The following is a 14,177-nucleotide window of genomic DNA, read 5'->3' on the forward strand; positions in this document are numbered from 1 at the left end:
GAGACTGAGGTTCACTGTTACACAGGCACATGGAGTGTGGGTAAAAATTGCACCATCAAGTATTCATTCCAGAGCAGGACAGTGATGCTCTTCTCAGATGAAACCTCTTCATGAGGACGAGTGTAGATAAAGAGGCATTTTTTTTATGCAGTTCACCAAACTTTCAAAATAGTTGAACTTGAAACACACCAAAGGAGGTTGATTGCATAAAACTATTTTTCCTTAACCCATATATCATGTTTGCATGTGGGACTGCATAATAATCCACATAAATGTATTATTGACTGCAATAAATAGAAGACTAAGCTGTCCTTACAAATTAAAATCAACAAATATCAAACTGTATAATCAACAAATTAATAAAAGCAGTACATTCAAATCTAGAGTAGATTCAACCCAAACCTTCAGGCAGTGGTTAAACATTTAATATTATATTGCATGCTGACCCTGACTCTACATGGCAGTTTCATTATTTCCAAAAACTGTCAATCAGTACTCATTAATGTCATAGTGTTGTAGAGCATATCTGTGTAAAAATGTATTTATTTATTTTGATGATACTTTAAATATAGTTATTTTTCAGTTTATATTTAGCTAGTTTGTTTTTTATTCCTTTAACATTTGTTTTTATAAGACATCTCATTAACATCAACACAGTCAAAATGTCTACAGAGAAAATGAGATTTGCAGCAGAATATCCAAATTGACTGTATTTCTTTCAACGTTGCATTCATCCAGTTTTAATGTTTCTCTTTTAATCATTTAATGTATATTAATTAATATTTTATCGTTTATAAAAAGTGGGTGATAAATACAAACTGTCTTGCCTATATGTCCTTAAATGCTACATTTTTGTATGAGTAGATTTAGGCTTCAGCCAATATTAAAATGAGTGGGCGGGGCGACCGGATGTGACGTATTCGTCAGATACGCGGTCCGACGGGAATAACGCACGTGTGGCCAGTTGAAAGGAGCTACAGACAGTGGAGCATGCGTTTCCACCTGGTGCTTATAGACTTTCAATAAGGCATTGACACATCTGTGCCCAGTTTGTGGCGATAACTCATTCACGCTGCGGGCGTCTGTATTTTCTACGCAGCTCGCAGAGTAGGAGGACAGACAGACAGTGAAGTAAAGGGAAGAAAGTTCTCGTTGTCTGTTCCCGGGCCTCTGGGTGTTTGACTTCAGTCGTTGCTACCGCAGCGTGTGGAGTTTTAGTGTATTGACAGTAAGGACTGAACATTTGGTGCACATTTGAACGTCATGGCAGACTATCTGATCAGCGGACAGACCAGCTACGTTCCCGACGACGGTTTATCAGGACAGCAGCTCTTCACCGGAGGAGACGGGCTCACCTACAAGTAATGTCTACCGAAAACCGAACTAACCTGTTCAGTCGCACCTCGACGACACGTTATAACGTGCTAACAGCGATAATTGGGCAGCAACACCTATCACTAAATAGAGCTGACCCGCAACTGAAGAACACAGTAACCATGCTCAGGCTGAGGCGTGTCAGCCTTAAAACTTGTGTTTTTGTCTTTCTACCGAGGATGTACTGCATTTCCGCACCAGCCCTTAATGATAAATCAGAGAAATAAACATGGTATTGTCTGTTATGTCAAGGTCAACTTGTTCCCTGACGCGCGTGGGAGAGGGAGGGGCTAGCAGTTACAGTCTGCAGTCTCGCCACCAGATATCTCTAATTCATACTCACTGTACCTTTTTAATAAACGTTTATTGAACAACCTTTATGATCTGCTTCTCACTTATTCCAGTCTTGCATTTTAATTGTGAGGACGAAGTTAACATGTATGTTAGTTTGCAAGTAGATTATGGTTGTAGCATTAGTAAAATTATGACTGCTCTGAACTTTACCTACAGTTAGTATATCTTTTTCAAGTGCCTGGTCTACAATGGGAAAACATGTAATTTGGATCACTGTCTCTTGGAATTGAGGCAGTGACATTCCTTCTGCACACATACTGGTCCCAAATATAGGTCCTGGCTCACAAGCTTGTGCCTCTTGTCTCTGGTCTAGCTGTCACATGAGCACTGGTCATACCTTGTATGTTGCAGTAACATGTTACACAGGTCCTCTCGCTGTAACGTGATAAGTTCTAAGGATCTTTAAAAAGAAGTCCATGTTGGTAGTGCTCTGAAGCTTGTGTCATTTTCTTCCTTGAATGCCCCTTTTGGTTTTATGTTTCTGAACTGGAAAATATTTACTAAAAACATTCTTGCTGTGTCCTGGTACATGATCCACATATTTGTTTTCTGAGCATCTTGATGTGTTTATGTTGGACAAATCTCATTATTTTCTCTTGTTTCTCCCCAGTGACTTCCTCATTCTTCCAGGTTATATCGACTTCACAGCAGATCAAGTGGTGAGTTGTAATGGGTTTACTAACACCCAAACATTCCCAGAATTCAATGGATTAAGGCTTGTCATGCTTTGTTTTTTCCCCTGGCAGTTTCACTTGTACTTTCCACTAACCCCAAACTAACATGAATGTGATGTGGCAAATTCTAAAATATAATTTTGTTGGTTGGAAGCACAATAATAGTTATAGATGGATGTCTGTCTTTGTATTGATATATAATTAGTTTCCTTTATCAAACTGCTTTTAATATATTGAACTTGTTATACATTGTAAGCGTGATATATGAGATTGAAGGATTTTGTTGTATACAAATTCTGTTTAGGTAAATTATGCATTATCATTAAAACAATAAAAATTGTATTAGACAGTAATGCACACAGCTCACCTGTCCAACCTTCATGGTCCCTTTGACTCTGCATTTTCAATCACAAATAAATACTTGTCTGCTTTAAATATGCTAGAACCACATAAAGGCTGTACACATGGGCACTCGGTGCCTTCTCTATTCTGATCATGAGTAAAATAAAGCAAAATATGTGGACATACACAAGTTTGTTTATGACTCACTTGTTTGTACTTGTTGTCATTGACATAAAAATGATTGAAATATGGAGAAAACAAAACTCCAGCAGCATATATTATGTATTTACAAGGGAACAGTTTGAGGTGTTCTAGTGAAGTTTGGCAGTGTCATTCTGAAGTCGAATCTGTGCATGCCATGTCCAATTTCCTTTTGGTATCAAATCATAAAAGTATAGAATGTTTATCTTGCATTCGTCTTCCACTGCTTATCCCAACATGGAGGATAAGCGGTAGAAGAGGAATGCAAGATAAACATTCTTGCATTCAGTTCACAGGGAGAACTGGTGCCAATCCCAGCTGACATAGGGCACACCCTGGACAAGCTGCCAGTCCATCACAGGGTCAACATAAAGACAAACAACAATCCACTCTCACATTCACACCTACGGCCAAATTAGAGTGTCCAATTTGCGTATTTGCCCTATCTGCATGTTTTTGGACTACTATACACTGCATATATTGTGTTTGTCACATGAAGTTGGTACATAACTTGTCATAGTACAATCACAGATGTCACATTGACACTGTAAAGTAAACTATGACGCAGATTAAGACCCTGAGGCAATCAAACATTTACTTACCATGAAGTGTTTGTGTTACTGAAAGATGAAGAGCATGGTTGAAGAACTTTAGTTTACTTTAGTCTGTTTTTTTAATACAGGACCTGACATCAGCTCTCACTAAAACAATCACCATGAAGACTCCATTTGTCTCCTCTCCTATGGACACGGTGTCAGAAGCTAACATGGCCATTGCTATGGCAGTAAGTGTGACACACAAAACACGTTGTTGAGACCCAGTTCTGCTCCCTTATTCTCCATTTTCAATTATGTAAATCACAGGCAACATTCTGGATGTTAAGCAATGAATTAATTGAATGACTTGAAGGAACCTTACTTTTCGTTGTCGGAATGTCACCACACTGAATCATTGTCTCCTCAGCTTACAGGTGGCATTGGCTTCATTCATCACAATTGCACTCCAGAATTCCAGGCAAATGAAGTTCGCAAAGTTAAGGTAATCATGATGAATGTCAATGTTGTTTCCCATTATATTATTTTGAAAATATAATCTATCCATCCATCTTCTACCACTTTATCCTCCACACGAGGGTTGCGGGGGGCGCTGTGCCAATCCCAGCTGGCATAGGGCGAAAGGCAGGGTACACCCTGGACAGTTCGCCGGTCCATAAATGTAATCTATTTCATCATTTATCTAGGGCTGTGCGATATGGGGAAAAAACATTTTTATATCACTATACAAATCTTGAGGGACTTTATTTAATATGATTTTGTGATTCCATGTATGTTTTGATATGTATATATGTGTGTGTGTATGTATGTATGTATGTGTGTGTGTGTATATATATATGTATATGTATGTGTGTATGTATATGTATATGTGTATATATGTATGTATATGTGTGTATATATATATATATATATATATATATATATATATATGTATATATATGTGTGTGTGTGGTTTTCACTGAACCAAAATTAAGTTCATGTGTAGAACACATGTTCAGAGCCATAGATGTCCTAGGTAAACCTTATGTGCAACCTCTGCTTGAGTATTTGCCTGCATTTTGAACACATAATTCAGCTCCAACATTTCACTTTCAAAATATGTCACATTTTGAACAAAAAGTGATAGCCCCAATGTCATGTGTGTTTATCTTTATCTACTTAATCTTTTCTCTTGTGCTGGTTTTGTCCTTTTAGTCCACACCAAAATTTTTATTTACCCCTTTATAACTCCTTTTCATCCCAACCCTCCTTTTCCTCACCACCTCCCTGCCTCCCTCCCTCCCTCCCTCTTTCCCTCCTGTAGCGATATGAGCAGGGCTTCATCACAGACCCCGTGGTGATGAGTCCCAACGAGCGTGTACGGGACGTCTTCCAGGCCAAGGCTCGTCATGGCTTCTGTGGCATCCCCATCACAGACAATGGGAAAATGGGCGGCAAGCTGGTGGGCATCATTTCCTCCAGAGACATAGACTTCCTGAAGGATGAGGACCTCAACCTGCCACTCAGTGAGGTAGATGGAGTTTAAACATATACATTCTGTCTCTTGGGTTAAATATTGCACCTTATCTTTACAGAGGTGACTGCAGAAACCATGGCATTAAAGGTTGAACACAAAAGTACAATCAAGGAACTTAACTTTGCCTTAAGGTTTCAAATCATGGGGAAGCAAAAGGGGAGCTCGTCTCCCCTAAATAGGACACAACCTCCCCTGAAAAAGCCTTCTTTGAGACATTGAGGGGGAGCTCTGAAACATGGTCTATTTTTGTGTCACAGCTAACACTGTGGTTTTCTGCTCAATGAAGTTCCTGAAATAAATAGCTAGCACTAATAAACCTAAAGCTATTTCTGCTGTTTCCACACATGCATGGTGGTGTTGCACACAAATCACCTACATTTTAATTTGTGTTGAATTTCTCTTCAATGGGTTTGCATTTGACTTGTTAAGTAACTGTACCACCTGAAAATAGGGCTCCCCCAAATGTCAACACTGCTTTGCCCAATAGAAGATTAATTCATCAGCTAAGAATTTAAATAACCAGCAACTGATAATAAACTTGACAGTGCTCAAATGCACCAAAAACCTTAGAAATACAAGTTTACAAGTCACCATCTTCACAGGTCATGACAAAGCGAGAGGACCTAGTGGTTGCTCATGCTGGAGTGACGTTGACAGAAGCCAATGAAATCCTCCAGAGGAGTAAGAAAGGTGAGTGAAATAACGACACTGAGCCAATCACATCAGTGAATTGGGTCCACAATGGATGCATGAGCAGAGTGTCTACAGCAGCACTGCGACTGTGAGACATTTCTCATTTGTGTCTGATCGAGTGAACTGCACTGGTTTTCTTTCCCTGAGAACAAAGTTCTCGTCTATTATTAGGTTTCATGGTAAGAACAGATGATGGAAAAATAATTTTTTTGTATTCACAGTTTCACCATCTGTATCTGTCACATATGCCACAAACGCAGTAGGTAGTAGTAGGTAAACAGACTCGCACTCCTCGAAATGTCAATTATTTGTTTATTTTATTATTGTGTCTTTGTGTCAACAAAACTATGTTAAAAGTATTTAATTATACTTTAAATTGAAAGTCACAGATGCTGCTGCTGCACATATTTAAATATGCAGTTTATTGGATTTGACCACTTAACCGCTGCACTTGTACAAGGTAGATTGACTTGACTGTGCTTGGAAACACGCTCACAGTCTGAGCATGTTTGAATCTCCCTGCAGGAAAACTTCCCATAGTAAATGAAGAAGGATCTCTGGTATCCATCATCGCACGCACAGACCTGAAAAAGAACAGAGACTTTCCTCTGGCCTCCAAAGATCCACGCAAACAACTGCTTTGTGGCGCAGCCATCGGCACCCACAACGATGACAAGTACAGATTGGATTTATTGGTGCAGAGTGGGGTGGATGTGGTCGTATTGGTAAGGACAACTTAAATGACAGGTTGTAAACACTGACAATATTATTTGTTGACAATAATGACGGGGAGTAATTGAGTCTCATGATCAAATTTGTGGGATGATGCTCAAATGTCTTTTTTTGTATTTGTGATACAGATTAAACTGAACAGCTTGTGTTTCTGAACAATTACAAACAAAAACTCATGATGTCCTACAGCCTTAGGTCGATTAAACTGTGCAAGTAAAGGTACTGACTGAAGTGTGCTTCTTCTCTACCACCAGGACTCGTCTCAGGGCAACTCAATCTTCCAGATTGACATGATCAAATATATCAAAGAAAAGTTCCCCCACCTACAGGTCATTGGAGGCAATGGTAACTACACTTCAACAAATTACACACCAATGTACAGTACACAAAATGGATTTAAGCAGTATTACGTAATCAATATAAGAATTTGCACTTTTTATATGATTTATTAAAACCATTAGCCTTTTTTCAGCCAGCCAGGTTTTTGGGCTTCCTTGATCCCTTCTTATAATCGGAAAAAACTTTCTGTCTCCCTCTGTCTGTTGCAGTGGTTACTGCAGCTCAAGCGAAGAATCTCATCGACGCTGGAGCGGATGCACTGAGGGTGGGGATGGGCAGCGGCTCCATCTGCATCACACAGGAGGGTTAGTGACTGACGAGCTTACTCAACAAACACCACCAGCCCTCACTAACTGCTTCCAGCCTCAAAGCAGCCAGTGTGACTCCTCTAATGTGGCAAAGGGCAAGAGCATTATACTCAGTTCACACTCCAGGATGCATCACCGGTGCGTCGTGGCTGTGCTGCGCCTTGCTCATGTATATCCCAAGCCCAAACGTGTGTTTACCCTTGCAGAGTGTCCGCTATGTTTCCCTCGCTAGTCTTCTCACACACATATATGATTATGGCTTCACTTTCTGAATCGTCTCTGGTAGGAAGCGTTACATGATTTTTGTTTACTAAGACGGGGAAAGACAGAGAGAGATATTTTTCATGTATTTAGATTCTGCCTAGACACTAAAACTACAGTTAGAGGTGTGGTAGAGAGTCATTATCACTATCAACAGATCTTCTCACTGTCCGTTATGCTCAAAACCACACACACCAGGTGTGAAGAAACACGGCTGTGAACAGTGTGAACATTCTAATCTCTGAACATGGGTGCAAAAATTAAAAACATGATGGAACCAAACAGCAAAGCACATGTGACATATCTGGTGTGAACCAGGCTTTGGGAGTGGGAGTGGAAAGCTTAAGACATTTCCTTCAGCTTATGGGCACAACAGTGTGTTGTATCATTGTATTGTGTCTTAACGCAAGATGGTGGAAGTTGCAGAATGTTTCAGGAAGCTAGGACTGAAGCCCTGCAGCCTCTGTGATAGTTGATTGAGATTCTGTCTGTGATACTTTGGATGATGTGGTTGTTGTCATTACAGAAGTTTATTTCCACTGATTACCTTTGTAAGTCATGCAATTTGCTAAAGAGCATAAGCATCGTCTGACTGGGGTTCAGCTGTGATCAGCGCATTGTTTTTTTATGACAATCCACAAAGGCGAGTTGTCTTACTGAGAGTGTGATGTGATGTTGGTTAAATTGTGTAGTTTGCATTGTTGTGTCCATTTCTATAAGTCATTTTGGTGCAAATGGTTGATGATTTAAGTTTTCATGTTCTCCCCGTGTGCGTGGGTTTCCTCTGGGTTCTCCAGTTTCCTCCCACAGTCCAAAAACATGCAATATGGGAATTGGGTAAATTGGACACTCTAAATTGACTGTCGGTGTGAGAGTGAGAGTGAATGGTTGTTTGTCTCTATGTGGCCCTGTGATGGATTGGCTAGCTGTCCAGGGTGTGACCCCGCCTATCGTCATGTCAGATTGGCACCGCTTCCCCCGCAACCCTCATGTGCAGGATAAAATGGTAGATAATGGATGGTTATGATTTACAAGGCACATTTGATCTTTCATAGATTTATCTCAGATCATCAGTTGTTCTTGTTCTTAATTTTCTTGTGCTGATTTTTCTTCATTTTGTCATCTTCGTCCTGTTGTCCTTCCTACCACATTCCCTTCTTCTTTCATCCTTTCTGTTTTCCCTAAATTACTCTCTCCTACCTCCAACCTTCATGTTTTTTTGTGTGTCCATGTCCAGCTCCCCTCAGTGTACCACCAGCATTAGAGCTCCACAGCCCCAAAACCCCAACTTCTGTTACTGGATACAGCAGTAAGTTTGCCCTCTGGCCTTTGCTGGGCTCTTATTGGCTCCAAATATCACAGTGTGAAACACCCAACTCCCTCTCACTCCACAGCCTGCTGCACTGAATGGTTAACAGCTTTGCTTTGTTAGAAGTAGTGGAAGATGGTTTGTTTGGTTTTGAGAGCTGGCATTAGGTGTTTTGGGGTTTTGGAGTTTGCTTGATCCCATGTCAACACTAATCTGTCAATCATCCTGAGTGGATCCTCCTACTGTTGTACCCATCGTATCATTCGATTTGCTTATGAATACTATTGGTCATGTGTCGATCATTAGCTATGTTTACATGTGCAAAATGTCTTCATTCCGAAAAGATTAGTTACGATTGGAATTTACAATTCTATTGTTTACATGGATGCAGAATCAAATTACCTGATTGTGGTGTGCGTACACATGCATCAGGCGTTCAGACGGAATGGACTATTTTGACATGCACAGTGTTGTCTAATTCTCTAGAAGTGGAAGCAGAAGTTTCTGCTTCTGTAGTTAACACTGCATGACTCTGCTTGTCCACTCGCTGTCCGCGATCCATCTCGTTTTCCACGTCTGTGACTTTTTCGTGCCTGTTCATTATTCTGTTTTTGGAATGAAAGTACATAATCACAATTACATGGATCAGACATGTGATAGTACCAAGCCAGGAAGTCATGATCAAATTGGATATTTATATGAACCTGGATCTGAATGACGATCGGCATATACCAGCCCTGTTGTTCGGAGTGAAATTTGTTTCCTAATGGGCTGTATCGGATCAATGTTTTTGGATTGTCATATTTACATGGCTTTCTTATTCCGATTACATGTGTCCATGTAAACATAGCTTCTACCCACTGCTCTAATCAGTTTCCAAACTCCATTCCGAACAATGACAGTGGAATGAGCAAAGGTAGCGAGTAGATAAGTGGTGGAGCCTGCAGCCACAGACTCTGCAGTGGGCTGGTTGGAACAGATGGCTGTGTTTGGGTTTTTTTTAGGCAGCTTAATTGAAGCTTCAACATCTCACTTAATTAAGAAGAAGGAATGTTTGTACATTTCTTTAATCATCCATGTCTTCCATTTCTTAATGTTTTCAGACTACTGTAATGGGCAGTTTACACTGCTTGCAGACCAATGGTGGCCCACCTGCATACACTTTTGTAGGGCTGCAGTGATTAATCAATTACTAAATTAATAATCACCAACTGTTTTAATAATAGATTAATCGTTTTTAGTCTTTTTTTATAATCAAAATAACTCTGATATTTAATTTTCTTTAATTAATATGTTCTGGTTTTATTAAAATAATTAAAATGGAATCGTTTTCATTTGGGGACAAAGAAAGACATTTCACAACATAATTCAAGAATTGGGAAATAGCAAATTAATTAATTTTTCACATTTCAATCGATTAACTGAGAAAATAAACCAACTGTTAAATCATTTATGAAAGTGGCTGTTTGTAGCAGCCCTACACCTGTTACTGTTGCACTCAAAAGAGCCACTTTTATTTTGTGACGTGCCAACACAAAATGTTAATCAAGTAATTTGTTAAATTGCTCAATAGGTTTTTTTTGTGAAAACAGCGTGTAAAAAAGGTTTTGCTCTTCTATGACAGCTTTTTTCTCTTTTTGTTAGATGCTTTTATTTATCTATTCATTTCTCAACTGGTATTTTTGTGTACCATCTATGACGATGATGCACCATCATACGTGACATAATTATTTTAGCGATGATGCAGCCCCAAGTTGCCAGGAAGAAAATAAAAATCTGTGCAATGTTGTCGGCAAACAAAAAAATTAAGACTTAGTAACACATGGTATGAACCTTTTTGCTTTATATAGGAAGAGGGCAGTTTCTGCTTGTTGGCTCTTCATGAATGAGCATCACTGTCCTTTGCTTGATGGTTTGAAAATCTGCTGGTTGAACATTTAAAAGAACAAGGTGGAATCAATTGAATGGCAGAGTTTGTTGTACATTGTTAGATCCAACTTTGGGTCTTCAGGGTTTCCACGGGTCCTTGAAAGTAATGAAAACCAGTGCAGCGCCCGTTCTCTTGCATTATGTTACCCAAACATCAAAGGCATTGCACACACTGGTACCCTTTGTAGGTCACTTGCCAAGTTTGAACTGTTGGACAGTTATCTGATGAGCAGTCAGATGGACAAACATTCCTGGAATTAATAGAGAGTTCTACATTTTAGACCTGATTATACATATTTTATTGATAGTCGTCCATCTACTGACCATTGTCTGCACGTGTGTTTCCCTCAGATGCATTTCTTAAATTCATAAACAAAACTCTCTATCACTCACCTAATTCAGAGTTTATTTACTGTGAGAGAAAGCAAAAAACAAACGATCACTAACACACCACCACTGTGTTCACCGTTGACACATTCAAACTTCTCTTTGACTTCTTTCAGATCTGGTATTAACATTCATCCTGAGTGATCCTATCATGAACGTACTCTAACTCTAACTAAATGTGTAAATGCACCCAAATGCGTCCAATCATTTGAACCACATCCCCAATGAGAGCGAGTTGACCGGGAAACGGATGTTGTGTACTTTAGTTTAGAACCATAACTTGTAGAAGCCAACTTGATTCTGTCTTCTCAGCCATAACTTCATTCTTTCAGCACAAAACATTGCACATACAGCAGCTATTAAGTGTTGATGTCAACAGTCTGGCTCCATGTCTGTTTATATTCTGAAGTCACTGTATATCAGTTTCTCTGAGATCCCAAAAATGTGCTCCTGTGTCTTGACTGGATCGTCTGGTTTGTGCGGTCTCAGATTAAAATATTAAAAGATCATTTACAAAGTTCATTGTGTCTTTGGTCTCCCACATTTTTAAAATCAAGTCTAGTGTGGGCCAGGCATAAGGGCAATATTTATCTGCTGATGTGACATGTTTCACTTCCTCACTCTTTCTTAAATAAGAGTGACCTATTCCCGCATTTCCAGCCGGCTGCTTGGTTTAGATAGAAAGTTTGCGATGCTGTTGATCACATTGTAAACTGAGATTTCATGTTGATTTCATGTTTCAGAGTTCATTTATGTTTATGTTGCATTTCTAGGTAGATCATTTCTAGGTGAAGGTAAAGGCAATAGTTCTTTCTCACGTTATTTAATTCTCTCTCTCTCTGTCTCTCTGTCTGTCTCTCTGTCTCTCTCACTTTTAGTGCTGGCATGTGGCAGACCCCAGGCCACAGCGGTCTATAAAGTATCAGAGTACGCCCGGCGTTTCGGAGTGCCAGTCATCGCGGATGGTGGCATCCAGAATGTCGGGCACATCGCTAAAGCTCTGGCATTGGGAGCATCCACAGGTATGGAGAAACACATAGGTTTTCCCTTATGTGTTCACCTGCTGTGTTTTTTTTTTTTTTTTTAATCCATATTTAAGAGGATTTGAATGTGAGTAGTAGATTTTTAGATTAGCATTATGGGGTTTATGACCCTCAGAGTAAAAGTGTGATTCCACAATACCTCATTTAAGCCTTTCAGTCACTGTCACGAGTGTAACTTCCAAACCTCGGTCTCTCTGTCTCTGTCGTCAGTGATGATGGGTTCTCTGCTTGCTGCCACCAGTGAAGCTCCAGGTGAATATTTCTTCTCTGACGGCATTAGGCTGAAGAAATACCGTGGCATGGGTTCGTTGGATGCAATGGACAAAAACTTGGGCTCCCAAACCAGATACTTCAGGTACAGATAAGAAAAAACATCTGAATTTACAAATGATATGAGTATGTTTAGTGTGTAAAAGTCTTAGGCCACCATTAGATTTGTCGTTGTATCAGTATGCGGTTTTAAAAAAATAATTAAACAAAGTTAAACAAATATCTGCTGTGAAAAACATCAGGTTTATTTGTCATGCGTAAGAATGTGTAATATATTTTAAATGTAAAAGAGAATTACCACATGTCACCAACAAAATGTTTTTCTACTCTATATTGTGTTGGTGGATGAGAATTTAAAGATATGAACCATTTTTTTTTATTTACATTTAACAGCCAAAAATGAAAGAATTACATTGAATCTTTTGAGGTTTACTAATAAATCATAACATTGTAAGAGACATTTACCAAAAGAGAAGCCATGTTAACAGACAAATGTAGTTTTTCATACTACCTCATTTTAGTTATTTTCTGAGTTCAATGATAAAAGACAGTTGGGCTAACATTGTCAAGTCATTCTTGTAATTAAGTGTTTATCACAACAGTCTCAAAGGGCGAGCAGCTTTGTTTGTATTCAACCTGAGCCACTAGATGGCAGTATGCGGTTCTAATATCAGTTACAGACAGATGATCTCTAAGTGTTTCTGTGCCATGTCATTACCAAGCTCACCTATTTCTCCCCCTTGCTCCCTCCTCACAGTGAGAGTGATAAGATTAAAGTTGCTCAGGGTGTTTCTGGAGCCGTGCAGGACAAAGGCTCCATCCACAAGTTTGTTCCCTACCTGCTGGCTGGTATTCAGCACTCTTGTCAGGACATTGGTGCCAAGAGCCTCACACAGCTCAGGTAAAGACACACGGAATCGGTACCACATTATTTCCATGCTACGTTCTTCACCTGAAAATGGGTTCTGTTCATCGAAACGGTCAGACCTGACTGAGAGCATTTGTGTAAATGCAGCACTGGGGCGGGCGGGCGGCGACGAGAAGTGTTGATCCTATCAAACTGTCGTGTTTGTGGAGCAGTGGAAGACTGTTGAAACATTTTGCGGGCACTTCTTTGTTTTTTTTACTCCAACCTGTTTGTAGCTGCCTCACTTTACAAGCGCAACATTGCTAACGCATACTGCTATGCTGAGAAATTGTTTGGAGTTGTTGGGCTTAATCGGCCTTGTGTGAACTCATCTGACAATGGTTTGAATCTAACATTTGATGATATTTAAAATAGCATCCACGACAGTTTTAATTAAAACAAACTCACATCTAGTATCTGTGGATAATGTAGGGTGTTGTGGTGTCGTCATGTCTGGTTCCTCCTCCCTGCAGAGCCATGATGTACTCAGGAGATCTGAAATTTGAAAAGAGAACGTCGTCGGCTCAGATGGAGGGTGGAGTCCACAGCCTGCACAGGTACATGCACCTTTCCTTCAAAACACACCTATTCACCTTTAATTATTTTGTTCTGTGATCAATCACTTCATCTTCTCTCTCTCTCCCACAGTTACGAGAAACGTCTGTTTTGAAACACATTATGCAAACAAACATACAACTACAACAGGACCCGTCTCATAGTCACACTCCACACACTGGGCTTGATAAAGTCTCCAATCCTTGAGGATGACACTTCAGGAGATTGATCGAGCGATTGGATTTATCTGTTGAAGCAACATGTTTAACTTCCTCATTCTTTCTCTAACAAACGATACAACAAAATGCATGTGTTCCCCAGTCTGTCTGCTCATTTGTTGTTTGTTTTTTTTAAGGCGCTCTCAAAAACCCTGATTAAATTGAGTCAAATGCTTCATGTTTCAGTGTTCATCTGTATTCATGTTTAAGC

General features: G+C 39.7%; 1 protein-coding gene across 2 annotated transcripts; it reads left to right on the forward strand.

The window, feature by feature from the left end:
- The first annotated feature begins 929 nt into the window (after positions 1-929).
- impdh2 (IMP (inosine 5'-monophosphate) dehydrogenase 2) lies at positions 930-14,141 on the forward strand. Of its 2 annotated transcripts, XM_044039414.1 has the most exons (15): positions 930-1,361; positions 2,339-2,387; positions 3,628-3,729; positions 3,909-3,983; positions 4,803-5,009; positions 5,618-5,705; positions 6,234-6,433; positions 6,695-6,785; positions 6,989-7,084; positions 8,586-8,657; positions 11,852-11,995; positions 12,227-12,371; positions 13,044-13,187; positions 13,667-13,750; positions 13,842-14,141. In XM_044039414.1, exons 1-15 carry the CDS (start codon positions 1,264-1,266, stop codon positions 13,861-13,863), a joined length of 1,617 nt encoding a protein of 538 aa, XP_043895349.1. In that variant the 5' UTR covers positions 930-1,263; the 3' UTR covers positions 13,864-14,141. The 2 variants fall into 2 exon arrangements, with proteins under 2 accessions (XP_043895349.1, XP_043895350.1); XM_044039415.1 differs by lacking the exon at positions 8,586-8,657.
- Positions 14,142-14,177: the final 36 nt, after the last annotated feature.

The sequence above is a fragment of the Solea senegalensis genome, linkage group LG11, assembly GCF_019176455.1.
Source record: "Solea senegalensis isolate Sse05_10M linkage group LG11, IFAPA_SoseM_1, whole genome shotgun sequence".
Taxonomy (NCBI): domain Eukaryota; kingdom Metazoa; phylum Chordata; class Actinopteri; order Pleuronectiformes; family Soleidae; genus Solea; species Solea senegalensis.